Below are 17,231 nucleotides of genomic sequence, written 5' to 3'. Positions count from 1 at the left end.
TGAGGTGTTAAATGATATTAATTACAATAATATTCCAATTTGCACGTTTTATCGTGCAGTAATTAACAGCTCGAAGGATGTATGTAAATTATCATTAACCAGTTCAGTCAAATGATCTAGATAAGTAACTAAAGGGTACTTTGGCGCTAAACAACTTAAGTCGTAAAGACAAGAATTTAAATGAGTTTAAATAACTTTATTTTTTGCGGAACGTTCAATAATTATGAAATACAAGATGTTGCAAAACTTTAACATTCCTGCAGACCCAAAGCCCGTAATGCTTCTTCTACAACTTGGTCGAGTCATTTACGCTCACTTTTTACGTTTCATTCTTTTACTTTTAATTACTTATAATAAAACCTTACGCAATACCTCCGAAAATTTATGCAATAAAGTAAACGATCAGTTCCACCGCTTTCCCCCCAACCATGTAATTACGTTTCCTGCAAAAACTCAATTAGACTCCTTCGATACCATTCAATAAAAACGCCCCAGAATAGATTGTAATTAATGTGTAAATGTGATCACACATAATCTGTTTGTTTTCTTTAATTGTAGCGTGTTGGTGCATAAAAAACTTATTATGCATTCGCCTTTCTCTGGTTAAGAAAAACATTGCAGGGATTTTTTTCACCTTGATCGTAAACGAAGTATTACGTGAGATTATCCTTCATAGATTAGCTTACCGGTTCTTTGATGGTTGTAGCTTTGATTACCAAGTGGAGCATGGAATGGGTGGTGGTCTGGAAATACGTTGGGAGGAGGGCTCCAGTTATCAAACCAACTGACCGCCATTTGGGCACTGGTGTCAGAATGGAAGCACAAAATCAATACTGGAACACATAATCTGAAAAAAAAAGAAAGTAATTAGAAATATAGACCAACACGAAATATTTACTGACGAGGGCAACTAGAAATATTATCTACCTAGCCACGACAAAAACCATTGACACCGTTGTCGTTAATATGTCAAATAGTGCCATTTATTCTAACCTTGCACCGAAAATTTTAGTTAATTTGGATTATTACATTTTTTTTTTATTTACATTGCCTGATTATAATGTCACATCGTCCACGTATATTAATGATTGACTCTTGAAAATGGTAAGCAAATCGTTCACAAATAAAATGAAAAGTAGCGGACCAAGATTAGCTCCTTGTGGAACTCCTGATGTGACATCGTAAATCTGAGAAGAGTGACCATTATAAAAAACATATCGCGATGTGCTGGTTATATATGAGCGAAGTAAATTGAAAATATTGCCGCAGAGACCATAACCGAAGTTTAGATAATAACATTAAGTGATCAAGACGATCAAAAGCTTTAGCAAAATCTGTATAAATCACGTCTACTTGGGACCCATTATCAATAGCTTCTGTCAGAAATTGGGAAAAACAAGCTAAATTGGTTATTGTTGAGCGCCTATCAACAAATCCATGCTGCTGCGGAGAGATATATTTTCGGACATGAGGATAGATAAATGAATACCTACAGAACGATTTTAGAAACTTTTCAAAGGTTATTTATTATTGATACAGGACGATATTTATCTATTTCAGCATTATTACCCGATTTGAAGATTGGCGTGACTTTCGAAGCCTTCCACGTTTTTGGGAATGCACCAGTAGTAAGGGCAACATTAAAAATTGCTAATAAAGGTTGAACAACAATATTTTTACAATCGTGTATCACAAAACCTGGGATTTGGTCAGGCCCAGCAGTGAAAGAATTTTTGATTTTATTCAGAGCAATTAAAATGTCATTCTAAGTAATGCTGAATATAAATAAAGATAATCAGACGAAAGCACTGGAAAATCTGTTGAATTCTGAAAGGAAACATGGGAGGACTGGAAAAATGTGGCAAATGCGTTGACGATGTCTTCTGGAGAATTTAAAGAAACGTGTAACGGAACTTATTTTTTGATTAAAAAAAGAAGAGTGGGCTGATTAAAAAAAGGTTGACAGATCTTACTAGAGGTACTCCTGCTGATGATGATCGTAGACCAAAAAAAATTAGACCTAGCAACTCTTGTGAAAGTCTAACTCCTACTTCTGAGCTACTTGCCCCAGCTAAAAATTTAATTGATAACACGGATCAGTACCCATTGAGCTTTGACAAAGTCGTGGAGTTCATGGACAAAGCAGTAGGTGATGGTGACATTTTAAAACTAACGCGTTCATATACAAAAGATGTTAACGGGGTGCTCACTTTATTGTACGACGTTTATCCTATCATTCATAAAAAAAGCATAAAAATAGGTGTAAGAAGGTGCAGAGAAAAATTAAAAAAGCAATGGCAAAAGAGAAAAATGGGGACGATCTGGTTCCCGATTTGTCAGCTTTGGAAGACGAATCGGTTGGTATTGACAAATAAACGCACTTGATAAATAGCATCAAAGCTTTTTTCTTTTTTTTTCTCTTTGCATCTTTTTCTCTTTTTCTTTTTCTCTACATGCCCAATTTTAATCCTCTCATGGATAATAAATCTTTGTCCGATTACTTTGTCAGCACTGTTGCCTACACTAATGTGGCATCTTCGATGGCAAAGTTTGACGATTTTTGTGCTTTTGTTGACACATATAAACCAACGATTATAATGGTGTCCGAAACATGGTTGACTTCTTTTATAACTGATGCGTTAATATCTCTCGATGGATATACCATTTTTCGATAGGATCGGGTTGGAAGGGGTGGCGGTGTTTACAAGTTTGTTACACACGTCGAAGGAGAACTATCACGCTTGAACGGAAGGTGATAGATTTTGAAGCCCTGAATAAGCACTTAGGGAAGCTAGATTGGAATTGTCTTCTTTCGGATTTGTCCATAAGTAACAATTGGGATTGCTTTAAAGCAACACTATCTGATACTGTCACACAGTACACCACTAGTTCCACGTTTAAAAGATCTTTATCAAAACCATGGATTAACGGGAGAATTTTAAACCTAGTACGCAAAAAGACAGCACTTAGGCGAGCTTTTAAACGAACAGACACCGAAACGAGTTACAATGCTCACAGGGCTTTTTCTAACCATCTTTCGACTGTCATCAGAGAGGCTAGACTTGATTATGAGAAGCGTATTGCAAAGAATAAGGACACCAAAACTCTTTTTAAGTATATTCGCACTACTTTATCAGGTCCAGTTAAAACAGTTAAGGTTAAAGATGCGGCAGGCATGGTTAATGAGAACAGTTACACCGTTGCTGATATATTTGCCGATTCCTTTGCCAAAGTGTTTACTGTGGAACCTCTTTCTGGGATGCCTAATTTATCTAGCGTTTGTAATTCGAATAGTATCACTGATATAAAATTCTCTGCGGACGCGGTGTCAGAGAAGCTCAGAAAATTGAAACTTACTAAATCTCCAGGTCCTGATCTTATTTCCGCCTGCGTTTTAAAGAACTGTGCAGCCTCTCTTTCCACTCCGCTTTCTATTCTAATGGCGCAATCATCCATGCAATCTAGACTTCCCTCCGACTGGAAAACCGCGTTTGTCAAACCAATTTACAAGAACAAGGGTGATAAGTTTGATGCATCAAACTATAGGCCAGTGAGTTTGACATCGCTCGTGGTCAAGGTCATGGAATCCATTATCTACGACCATTTAGTCAAGTTTCTTATAAATTACAATCTAATTCCACCCGAACAGCATGGCTTCTTACCTGGGAAATCTGTCCAATCGAATATTTTGTGCTGTTTGTTAGACTGGACTAGGGATATCGATCTGGGTCGCCCCGTAGATATTTTATATCTCGATTTTTCAAAAGCTTTTGACAAGGTTCCGAAACGCAGGCTTCTTCACAAATTGCAATATCTTGATATACGAGGAAAACTTCTTGGGTGGATAGATTCTTTTCTGAGCGATAGAACATTTCGAGTCAAAGTCAGTGATGGACTTAGTAGATCTGTCGATGTTGTGAGTGGGGTGCCCCAGGGCTCGGTGTTTGGCCCGCTACTCTTTGTCGCTTATACTGCCGATATCAAAAACATCGTAACCTCGCCTTTCGCCATGTTCGCAGATGACATCAAGCTTTACAGCAGTAGTGCGAATTATAGGGATTTAGAACGAGATCTTCGAGCAATATATGACTGGAGTCATGATTGGTTGTTACCTTTGAATTTAGACAAGTGCATAATCCTACACCTTGGGAATAATAACCTCAAACATGTTTATTTCGTTGACTACTTACTTCTTTCATGTACAGATTCGCACGTTGATTTGGGTGTTGTTGTCACCTCCAATTTGTGATGGACTGAGCACGTCCAGCGAGTTGCGAGTAAAGCAAATAAAATGCTCTTTCTTCTGACTAAAACATTTTCCAAAGCTAGTCCATTAGTCTTTTCTAAACTTTTCAAAACATATGTGCGGCCTTTGCTAGAGTTTGCTAATGGTGTCTGGTCTCCCATACTTCAAAAAGACATTCTGTGCTTGGAATCCATTCAGCGTCGACCAACCAGATTTCCGTTCGGCATAAATCGGCCTCCTTACTGCGAACGGCTTAGACTAATGCATTTCTGCCCTCTTTCAGAGAGGCGCAAACGAGGTGATCTAATCATTACTTATCAGGCCTTGAGTAATAGTTTTTTCCCAATGAGGCATCTCTTCCCTCTCAATACCTCAGACCGCACCAGAGGGCATCCCCTAAAGTTGCGTAAGTTGAAGTTTTGCACTTTAGCTCGCCAAAAATTTTTAACGAATAGGGTGTTCGACAGTTGGAACGCGTTACCCAAGGATATAGTGCTAGCTTCATCTGTTGTAAGTTTTAAATCGAAATATGATACATATTGTGCGACAAAAAATCTCTAAGTTATACTGAAGATAAAGCCACTACTCAATTTGTCGCGGGCATAACAGGCATATCCTCTGCCCGATCGAGTCCTTAATAATAATAATAATAATAATAAAGATTGAAAATAGTATCTGAATATTTAATTTTGTTGATGTTTTGTACATTTAAATAAATGAATCATATTATAATTGCCGCCCAACGTGGGGCTCGAAGCACCCCATTGTACATTAGCGGTTAATTGTGTGCAAAATTCCATGATGCCGCCGAAACTTAATATTCCAGCTTCAGTTACTCTATCGGCTGACCAATTTAAGCAACTACTATCGACAATTAAGGAGCAAGCTGCAACTACACAACAGTCCGAGGCACGACGAAGCGTATCACCAACTTCTTACACTCGATCTGCAGATAGTTTTGCTAAATGTAGTGCCAGATTTAATGGGTCAGATGACGCCGATGTAGAAGCTTTTCTAGACAACATCATAACATATAAAGACTGCACCAATATCAGTGACGAAAATGCACTGCGTGGTCTTTCAATGTTGCTCGAGTCTAGCGCTGCTACTTGGTGGCAAGGAATCAAACCGTCGACGAAAGACTGGCAGAGTGCAGTAAATATCCTCAGAGAAGTGTATTTGAAGAAATTACCCCCTCATGCAGTCTTCCGAGAACTCTTTGCTCGTGAGCAAACACAACACGAAGCCACTGATATCTTCGTTGCGAAATTTCGAGCTTTAATCGCACAATTGCCATATAGTGTCGCAGAAGAAATGCAGCTGGATATGGTCTGAAGATTCGAAAGAGACTTACGCGTAGTGAAATAAACTCTTTCAAAGATTTGCTTAATTGTGCCCGCGAAATAGAACAATCGTTTCGTGAATCCGCGTTTCGCAAACAAGAAAGAAACAGGAACCAGGACGGACTGCAAAGAACAAAGTTACGACCTCGTTATGAACATTGTAAAAAAATTGGTCACTTAAACAATGAGTGTCGCCAACTGGAAAAAGAAAACGATGATAAAGAACTGTCAAAGTCAACATCAGCAAGATCAAAACCTGATTGTTATGGCTGTGGTACTCCTGGCTACTACAGATGGAACTGCCCGAAATGCGAAGAAAAAGCAGACGTCAAAACTAACTTCTTTAAATTCTCACGGCTATCTTTGAGGACCCGGGGTGGGCTAGTTAGCATCATGCTTGCCCGCTACACCTTGGGTCGTGGGTTCGATTCCCGCCATGGCTCTGGGTGTAACGTGTATGTCCCGTTCCCCTGTAATTGGGCCTCAGTGCCTGTTGGGGGACGTAATTAATAAAATAAAATAAAAAAAATAAAAAAAATAAAAAATAAAATGAATCAAGCTGTGACGCTCCAACGCTACCCTTAGAAGTGAAAGGTGCAAAAGGAATTGGAGTCGCCGATTCAGGATCAAAATGGAACATAGCTGGTCACACCCTCTATAAGGTGTTACAAGATAAGGGTGTTAAGTTTGAAACAATGGATGCAGTGGTAACAATAGCTGACGGAATTCCTAGAGATAAAACACTACTGGTAACAAATGTAGACGTTAAGATAAAAGACACAATAACTCCAACTAGTTTTTACTTCCCGAGCGTAAGCAAAGGAAGTATTGTAATCGAGTCCGTCGGCCGACTCTCTACTTTTACGTTTTCTCGATCTTTCATGACCCCTAGAAGACGAAGAAATAGGTCTCCCATTTCCGTCTGTCTGTCCGTCTGTCCGTCTGTCCGTCTGTCCATCTGTCCGTCCCTCTGTCCGTCCGTCTGTCCGTCTGCCGTCCCGGATTTTTATTAGACAGATAATCTCCGAAAGTACTCGACCGATTGTTGTGAAATTTTGTACTTATATTAAGAATATCATGTAGATGGTAAAACGCTAACCAAAATTTGTCTAATCATCCCCACCACTAATGCGATGACGTCACTTCAAAATTGTACATAGTAAATGGGTTTTCAATTGTATAAAATAACATAGTCCTACACATGTAGTTTACAACTCTGAATCGACTTTTCACCCGAAACGTCCAGATTTTTGGAAAAAAAATCAAAATTATAAAACAACATTTTGAAATTTAATTTTTAATCTGCTAACCAGAATGCTTTGAAATGTTGCAGATGTTTTAAGGCTATAAAGAGCATCATAAATCTTAAGTCAAAAAATATTTGCTTATCCCCTCCAAAAACTTGATGACGTCAGCTCAAAAGTTTGTGGAATAAATCATATCTAAAATGTACAAAATATGATGAGCCTGTACTTGTGATCTACCACTCCATTCATATTTTTTGGATTTGCATATACAGGGTGACTCAAAAAAATTAGTGAATGCGTAAATATATTTTATTGATTTAATCAGGAACTACAAAACCGAATGCTCTGAAATCTTGCAGATGTTTTACGGTCATAAAGAGCATAATAAATGTTTAGTCAAAATATATTTGCTTATCCCCTCCAAAAACTTGATGACGTCAGCTCGAAAGTTTGCCGAATAAATCATATCTAAAATGTACAAAATATGATGAGCCTGTACTTGTCATTTATCACTCCATTCATATTTTTTGGATTTGCATATACAGAGTGACTCAAAAAAATTAATGAATGCGTAAATATATTTTATTGATTTAATCAGGAACTACAAAACGGAATGCTCTGACATCTTGCAGATGTTTTAAGGTTATAAAGAGCATAATAAATGTTTAGTCAAAATATATTTGCTTATCCCCTCCAAAAACTTGATGACGTCAGCTCGAAAATTTGCCGAATAAATCATATCTAAAATGTACAAAATATGATCAGTCTGTACTTGTGATCTATCACTCCATTCAATTTTTTGGATTTGCATATACAGGGTGATTCAAGAAAATAAATGAAAGCGTAAATTTATTTTAGTGATTTACTCAGGAACTACAAAACCGAATGTTTCGAAATCTTGAAGATATGTTAAAATTATCATAAGCATGGTAAATTTTTGATCAAAATGTATTTGGTCGTCCCCCCTAAAAAATTTATGACGTCACCACAAAATTTTGCTGAATAAATCCTATCTAAAATGTACAAAATATGGTGAGTCTCTTCTTGTGATTTATCATTCCATTCAAATTTTTTCGACTTGCATATACAGGGTGACTCAAAAAAATTTATGAATGCGTAAATTTATTTTATTGATTTAATCAGGAACTACAAAACCGAATGCTTTGAAATCTTGCAGATGTTTTAAGGTTATAAAGAGCATAATAAATTTTTAGTCGAATTATATTTGGTTATCTTCTACAAAAAACTGATGACGTCAGCTCAAAAGTTTGCCGAATAAATCGTATCTAAAATGTACAAAATATGATGAGTCTGTACTTGTGACTCAAAAAAATTAATGAAGGCGTGAATTTATTTTATCGATTTAATCAGGAATTACAAAACCGAATGCTTTGAAATCTTGGGAATATTTTAAAGTTATTATAAGCATGGTAAGCTTTTGTTCAAAATGTATTTGTTCATCCCTCCTAAAAAAATTGATGACGTCACCCTTAAATTTTGCTGAATAAATCCTATCTAAAATGCAAAAAATATGATGAGTTTGTACTTGTGATTTATCATTCCATTCATATTTTTTAGATTTTCTTAAGAGGTGGTTCAAAAAAATTAATGAAGTCAATTTATTTTATTGATTAAATTAAAGGCAACACTTCTTATTAGTATTACACCCCAACCAACCCAATTTGGTAGACACAAAATTTGTTAAAGGAAAAACTCGGTTGAAACATAAGGGTAGCACGCTTATTTACATCGACTTTAACATTACAGACCTGCATTTGTTTTATGCGCTCACTTGGTTCCGCGAATGTGAAATAGACATGTTTATAATCAACCAATTGTGAATTTCACCGTCAAGAATTAAAATAAAACCCAATGTTTTATATAATAAGCAGAAGTCGAAGCAATAAAACCGATGGTCGTTTTGTTTACAGTTTCTCTGTTTGACTCTCACGTATGCTGTTACGCCTGTCATCTTAAATTAAGAATGTTTATACATACACGATTTTCAGTTGCCTCTGATACGTATACGTGAGCAAATTGTTTCGTTATTTTATTGATTATTACAAATCAATATTCAAAACGACCCAATTCATTTTCCCGAAAATTTGAGAATATAATAATTTTATTCTTAGTATTACACTACATCTATCCCAACTGATATACGTGTCCTTGCAAAAATGTTGATGACGTCATCGCAATTTTTTTTTAAATTCCCACTACAAAAATGTAATGAGAAAAAAAACACAATAGGCATGCAGTCGTCAAGTTTCGGACAGCGAGGGAAGTACTGTCTAAACTCTTTAGACCATTTTTTTTATAATGCCGTATTTAACCCAGAACCATACGCTCTTAGGGCGGGAATTCTTGAAGAAGGCTAACATTGGTATAGATTTCCAAAACGAGTGTTGGTTTTTTCGAGATAAACCAGAACATACTTTCAAATATGGAATTAAAACAAACTCCGTAAACATTAATCCCATAACCCTACGCCAAAATGAAGCTCAGAAGATTAAAGACACGGCAAAAGATGAAATAAACACCCTACTTCAGAAGAATAGCACCATCTTCGAACAAGGGGGAGAAACTACATTTGCTACGCATCGAGTTAACACACAAAATGCTGTACCAATCTCCGTACCACTGTACCCGCCAAACGGACCAAAGAAGCAATTCCTGCGTGAAGAATTGAATCGATTAGTAACACAAGGAATTATAGAAGAGTGCGAGTCACCATGGTCCAGCCCTGCGGTTTTAACTCCAAAAGGAGACAGCTATCGTCTTTGCATAGATTATCGTAAGCTAAACTTAGTAACGGTAAACATACACCATTTATGTCTACAATTGATTTACAAGCAGGTTACTGGCAAGTTCCTGTTGCTGAAGAAGATCGTGACAAAACTTGCTTTGTGACTCCATTTGGGACGTTTAAATTCAATCGAATGCCTTTCGGGTTGAAAAACGCGCTCGCTACATTCGTTCGATTGATGGACAGATTTAGATCTGGTTTGAATGACACTGCAGTGTTCGTATATATAGACGACAACTTGGTACTTTCAGAAACTTTCGAGAAGCACATAATAGACTTACAAACAGTGTTTTCGCGTTTAAAACTTTTTGGTCTTCATGCTAGACGTGAGAAGTGCTCGTTCTTCTGTGACTCAGTCAAATTTCTCGGACATATACTGACCAGTGATGGAATTAAAACTAACCCTGACAAAATAGCTGCTTTCAAACTGTTGAGACCTCCAAGCAATAGCAAACAGCTGCAAAGTTTCATTCAGACATGTAGTTGGTATCGCAAGTTTGTTTCAAAGTTTTCCGAAATTGCACGTCCCTTAACTAATCTTCTTAAGAAATATGCGTCTTTCCAGTTTGGTAAAGCCGAATTAAGAGCCTTCGAGACGTTAAAAGAAAGATTGATTACCGCTCCAGTCCTTGCTCAAGCCGACCAGACCAAGCCGTATACCCTTAGACCAGATGCAAGTTGTTACGGCTTGGGTGCAGTTCTACTCCAGGGGGAGAAATACGACGAACATCCGATACAATTATTCAACTACCGAAAGAGAGGCGCCCGCCGTAGTATGGGCTGTAGAAAAATTTCGACATCTAGAAGGTGCGAAAGTGGTTATAGCGTCGGATCATCAACCATTACGGTGGTTGCTAACTTTAAAATCGCCTTCGGGTCGTTTGGCTCGTTGGGCACTCCGCCTTCAAGGCATGAATATGGACGTTGTATATACTCCTGGTAAAATCAACGTAGTAGTTGATCTGTTGTCTCGACCTTTTTGCTCGGATGAAGAAGAAAAAGTACAGAGCTACTTCGTTAGTGTTGATCTACCGTCATACGAAGCTAAATCTATGCGACAGAAACAAATGGAAGATGATGAGATCAAGATTATTATATTATCTTTCGAAGGTGAAGATCCGTTAGCGATGTGTAGATGGTCTGGGAGGGGATACGTGATGAACAATAGTGTTCTTTTCCGTTTCAACTCATATGTCGACTCTAAAGATCCCCAGTTAGTGATTCCCAAAGAATTGCGTGAAGATGTTTTGGCCCAATACCATAATTCGATTACGGCATCGAAAGAACTCTCCAAAAGATCTCTTCAAAATTTTACTTCACAGATATGAGAAAATATATTGCTCGCCATGTAAAAGGTTGTATGGAATGCCAGAGATATAAACCAGAGAATCGTCAATCTGCGGGCCAACTTATTCAAACCCCAGCCCCTTCCCAGAGATTCGAAGTTGTGGCTGTAGATCTATTTGGCCCTCTACTGGCAACTCCCAGGGGAATGGATGGATCCTAATAATTGAGGATGTTGCTTCAAATTGGGTAGAACTTTTCCCATTAGTAAAAGCTGACTCTGAATCTTGTGCAAAAATTCTCATCGAAGAAATATTCCTGCGGTTTGGAACTCCGAGGAAAATGATTTCTGATAATAGCGTACAATTTATCAGTGATGTAATGCAGCAAATTACTTATTGTTTTGGTATCACAACTCCGTTCATTCCTTTGTATCATTCAGAGAGTAACCCTGTTGAACGGAAGAACCGCGAATTGAAGACTCAGTTAGCCATTTTCGTTCAAAATCATCATTCAGAATGGGATCATCACCTGAGCAGCATTCGATTCGCCATAAATTCTACATTTTGCGACTCTACGGGATATAGTCCTTCGTTTCTCACATTTGGTAGGGAGATACGAGCTCCTTATGATCCTGTATATGATCTACGCAAAGTGATTGATGCAGAAAATTTCATACCAAGAATAACTCCTTACTTAAAGAAGCTAGCTACAACTCTGTCTGAGGTAATGGATAGAAATTGCAAGAAACAAGATGTCCAGAAAACCCGCCTAGATTCCAGACGACAACCAGCTGTATTCAAAAAGGGTGAGAAGGTTCTTCTGAAATCTCATACTCTCAGTAGCTCCAAAAGTGGATTCTCTTTAAAGCTTGCCCCTAAAGGGATGGTCCTTATATGATCTTGCGAATTGCTTCTCCTACAATCTATGAGTTAGGAAGCTGTACAAATCCTCCAGAAAGAATTGGACGCTATCACCGCGGACTTCAGCCCGTTTGTTCAAGGGACTGGAAGTGATACATTAACGCTCTTAATACCTAAACGGAGGAGGGGTCGTCCTAAAAAGAATGTTTCATCCTAAACAACACCGGAGGGCCGTTTGTGTTGTTTAGAAGGGGAGTTTGTAACGGAACTTAGTTTTGATTAAAAAAGAAGAGTGGGCTGATAAAGAAAAAAGGTTCACAGATAGAAAATAGTATCTGAATGTTTAATTTTGTTGATGTTTTGTACATTTAAATAAATGAATCATATTATACCTTTTAATTTAATGTTATTGATAATCACAGAATTGAACCATGGCGGAAACTGCATCTTATTCAATTTATTTGGATAAATTGGGATATGCTTATCAAAAATATGATATAGAGCGTTATAAAATTGATCTACCATACTATCGACATCAACACAATTATTTAGAAAGGACCAATCTGTAAGTATTTAATAATTCCTGATATAAAGAAGGATAATGAGCTCCCTTAAAATTGTATAGTTTTATACCATTTGGTCTAGTGGAAGGGAAGTTACCAAAGTTGTCAACAGTGAAGTCAATCAAAATCGAAAGAGCCGGGTGATGGGTGTCTTTCGCAACCACAGGACTGCAATCATGTTCAACCCGACAATGGACATTGGAAAATACAAGATCCCGTAATTTGTTTGAGGCGTTTTTCACACAATTATATTGAATAAAATTCATAAAACTACAAACATTATTGAGGGTATGTACCAAAAAGAAGCAGTTTACCATTTTTTCGACAATCAGGCAGAAATATTTTTTTCAAGAGCATACATTCATTGGAGAGTAAATGGTGCAAGTGCATTGATGTAGGGGGTGATTATATTAAAAAATAAAATTATCACCAAAATCGTATGTCTTTTGTTTCATAGTCATAGGTAGAAAATATATTTAGTGGCCCTCGTATTTGTTTTATAAAATTTTTTATAAGAAAATAATTTTAATGAAGTTTTTGTGTAGTAATTATCGGTGAACTGTGACGTTATTTTAATTTGTGTTTAAAGCTCAAATTTCAGACCACAGGAAGCATTGCTGTCAACTGTCAACATTTCAGTGGTGTGAAAAGACCTAACGACTTAATTAAAAGATATTATGATATAATAATTAGTGTTTAAGAGGCGGTTCAAATTACAGCTTACGCAAATCGTTAACATTCAAGTCATGTAAGTCCAATTTAGATTGCGCTATTTTAATTTGTTCTGGAAGTGAAATAAATCCAACAGCTCGAATAGACGAAACATCTTTCACTCAGGGTACATTTAAGTAAAAAAAAAAATTGTCGATACTACGAAACTTAAGGTTTCACAGATCCTTTTTTAACTACAAAATTAGTCAGAGTTTAAAATAATATACAGGGTGATTTCGAATCACACGGATTGAGATCGGGTGAACGCGGAGGCCAAGTTACTGCGCCGTTTCTACCGACCCATTAGTTAGGAAAATAGTTATTTAACTATTCAGTTACTGGCCTAGCAAAATGTGGTGGTGCCCCATCATGCAACAACACACTGTTTAAAAACCCGAGGCACTGTGCCGCGTTTAGTCTGTTTGGTAAAACATAAAATCCAACTAGGCGCTCATTTACGATACCGGTCCACACATTTATGGAAAACCGTTGTTCAAACCGCACTTCCTGACGAACGTGTGGATTTTCATCGGACCAAATGTGAGTGTTATGGCTGTTGAAAACAGCATTGCGAGTGAATCCTGCTTCATCCGTAAAGATAATGCAATTTAAAACTTTAGGGCGTTCACTGCATTGCTGTAACAACCATTCGCAGTAAATTACACGACGTGGAAAATCAGCGGGCTGCATAGCTTACACTTTTTGAACGTGGTATGGATGTGGGTCTTGCTCTTTTAGTGTATGATGCACTACAAACTGTGAAACTTTAACTTCAGCTGCAAGTCGGCCAGTGCTGATGTCGGGCTCTCCTTCCAAAATTTGTTCTTCAGCTTGCGTTATTCTTTCGTGCTTATCAGTGCTCCGCTTTTTCGGTTCTTAATCCTAGGCGTTCTGTGCCATTCATTGAATAGTAGGTTAGGAAACACTACCGGTGGAGTGAATAACAATTTATATTTAATTTCAAATACTTTTTTCTAGACATTGCTACCTCTTGGGAACGTGAACTTTACGCAGTGCAATTAATCTTATTGTGAGACATTTCCCATTTTTTTTGTTGCACACATTTCGAAATCATCCTGCATTTGTTTACAAAATTGTTTCATTTCAGACATTTGTCACGGAACGAATTAATCCAAACTGATTGTTTAATTTAAGTTTATAAAGATCTTTTCGTGTTAAAGTTCACCGTTCTTTTACAAAGAGACTCATAATTTTTGTGTTAAGTAATATAATTATTGCTTAGTAATATATTTTTTATTTTTAATAAAAACTATTTTTCCTAATCAAGTTTTGATGAGTCATAATAATACCGGAATCGAAGAGTATTTGGAATATAACTGTAAGTTTTTTTTTGTTTTCTACTAATTTTGCGTATATGTATTTTGAAACAAAAAATATTAACGTTATCATATTTAAATAATTTCCTGTGTAATGGTCTTAAGATGTAATTATTACATTTTCTGCAGTGCTTTTGAAGTCACGTTTGTTAAGTAAACTTCATTCGTTACAATATTGTTATAATTATATTACATAGACATATTTAGGTAACAATGCAAAAGTAAGGAAATTTAGTAGAACATTTTTATTATTTTCAGGGGTTCACACACTCTCCTAGACTATTAAAAAAGTTGTGGGTTGTGGTAGTTAAATGCAAAACTTGTATACCGGTTGTGTAAATAGAGGTTTATTATTTTATGGTAAACGGTTTTAAAAGGAACTATTTTTTTTTAACTTTCTAGTTAGCGAAGTCAAGAAGTAAGAATCTTTTTATGTAAAGTTAAAAAAATTATCCTAGTTTCAAGTGAAACCAATAGCATACGTATCAAATTTTATTGTATAGATTTCTTTTTGGTTAGTTTATTTTCTATGTATTTAACTAATAGTTTTGAACTATTTTTTTCAAAATATAGTTGCAATACTTACAATAGGTATATTAATGATTAGAAACAGAAAAAATAGGCTAAGACCAAAGTTGTTATTTGATGAATATATACTAAAATTAACCCACAATTTAATTTTTCTAATGGAATACCCTATATATACTTTGTGATTGACACATTCTTAATCTTTATAACTACTGTTCATTTTTGAAATTTCGATTCAACGTTGCCAAATTATTACAATTTTTTTGAAATTGTTTAACAAAGGAATGGTTCACAAAAAATCACATTAAGGTCATTTTTAAAACCTGATTCTCGATATTATGTCGAGACAATCTACAAATACTGCGATTTTAGTTTCTTCAAATAGTACACCCTGTATTTTATTACCATATCTGATTCTGTCTTTTGTTCTCTTCCAAAATAGGATGAGATGCAGTAATAAAATACAAAATGTTCTAGTTGAACAAACTGGAATATCGACATTTAAAAATTAGAGAGTTTTAATATTTTTATAAGCACTCTGTATATTAAAATTTTATTTAATTAATAACGTAACAAAGTACGTACTTCTATTTATCTCTCCATAAAGTATTCGGAAACAGAAAGAGGCTATCAAAAAATATATAAAAGTGTATGGTGTATTCTATTTAACTATCGAAAACAAAACACTATATAATCGAAAATAATTTGAATATCTGTATTATTCAAAGAGCTGTACAACTTTAGTCTCTGACTTTTTTCTGTCCCTAATAATAATGAATGAGATACGAGAAACCCTATTAACTATGATTTTTAGCATACAGATAACGTTAACACAGATTACTGCATTAGATTTTTCATATATGAAAAGTGTTTCAGCGTTCTAGTCATTGACAAAATTTTGATCTGTTCAAAAGTCATACATCAAAGTTGAATACACTTCGCGACTTCCGCTTCCGGGCTTTTCTCTAGCTAACGCCTCCCGGTCGCCGTCACCGATGATGAGTCACCCATCATCGCCGCACATACTAGAAAACCCGTAGGTGTCGTATCGGGGCGGGTATGGGTTTATCTCCTAACAATATTTTTGCCTCCCGAGCGTAAGCGTTTCCGTCTGTCTGTAGTTTGTCGTCTGTGTCGATTTTCATTGGATAGATGATTTCCGAAACTATTGGACTGACTGTTGTCAAATTTTGTATGTATATTGCGAATATCATGTAGATGCTAAAGCATTAATCAAAATGCGATTAGTTATCCCCACCAACAGTTTGATAATGTCTCCGAAATTTTTTTGTAAACGTCATCTAAATTTAATAAAATAACATACACGTATGGGTGATTAAAGTATGATACATTAATAAATTCAAAAAAACAAGCTCTACAAGATCTCTAAAAAATGTATAGTGTGTCCTTATAAGCGATATGTGGTAAAGAGACAAAAAAAAATTATAAGGTATCAAAACGAATTTATATGATGTTATTTACCTTCTTAGGCGGTTAGTGGAATCTAATCTATTTTTATTTTAATGTATAGAGGTTATCACGAATACAAATTCGCAAAATTAAGTTCTTTAATTTTCAAAGAAGCGGGATTTGTGGCACTGCATATCGGGGGAGAGGGAAGTCCTGCCGAAATTACTTTGGACTAATTTTTTACAGTCGTATACTGTCACAAAATGTTATAAAATTTTGATGTCTTCTGCGAAAACTTTTATGCATATAATGAAACATCCATAAACCATATCAACAAATGGTTGGGATGATGAGACAAATTTTGGTTAACATTTTATCGTTTATTTAAAATTTCACAACAATATTTCCGGTTGTTTCGACAAAAATTGACATAACTAAGTTCTGCTGGGCTGAGACACGTTTTTCTATGGTAAATGCCAGATCATGAAGACATCTTGTAGAACTTAAAATGTTTTTACATATCCTGGTGTTATCCCGACCATCTGTATATTTTAAGCTATTTTTGAATACACTATACTCGTGACTCCATCCGAAGGACCACTATTTTCATATTTTCTCGACGTTTCATGACCGTTAAAGTATAAAAAATAGGCTTCTCGATTTCGACTGTCTGTCTGTCTGTCTTTCATTACACAAATAATCTCCGGAACTACAAGATCGATTGTTGTCAAATTTTATATGTAGATTAAATGTTAGAAATATTGCATAGATGATAAAACACTACCCAAAATTTGTCTGATTATACCCACCAATAAAGTGATGACGTCACTTAAAAATTTAGTAGTAAATGCCATTTAAATTTTATAAATAAGTTACTCCTCAACTTGTAGTTT

At 35.9% G+C, this 17,231-nt stretch overlaps 1 protein-coding gene across 2 annotated transcripts in view; it reads right to left on the bottom strand.

The window, feature by feature from the left end:
* Nucleotides 1–17,231, bottom strand: part of LOC135123485 (protein yellow-like) — a 48,730-nt gene that overhangs the window by 18,830 nt on the left and 12,669 nt on the right. For both annotated transcript variants that reach the window (XM_064048159.1, XM_064048158.1), the window contains exon 2: nucleotides 687–847. In XM_064048159.1, coding sequence (XP_063904229.1) covers nucleotides 687–795 — 109 coding nt within the window. In that variant the 5' untranslated portion in view covers nucleotides 796–847. The remainder of the gene's footprint in view (nucleotides 1–686; nucleotides 848–17,231) is intronic.

The sequence above is a fragment of the Zophobas morio genome, unplaced genomic scaffold (genome assembly GCF_036711695.1).
Source record: "Zophobas morio isolate AGI-343-1 ecotype UQ-CSIRO unplaced genomic scaffold, CSIRO_AGI_Zmor_V1 ptg000006l, whole genome shotgun sequence".
Lineage (NCBI taxonomy): Eukaryota > Metazoa > Arthropoda > Insecta > Coleoptera > Tenebrionidae > Zophobas > Zophobas morio.
This window is presented reverse-complemented; position numbering and strand designations above follow the sequence as displayed.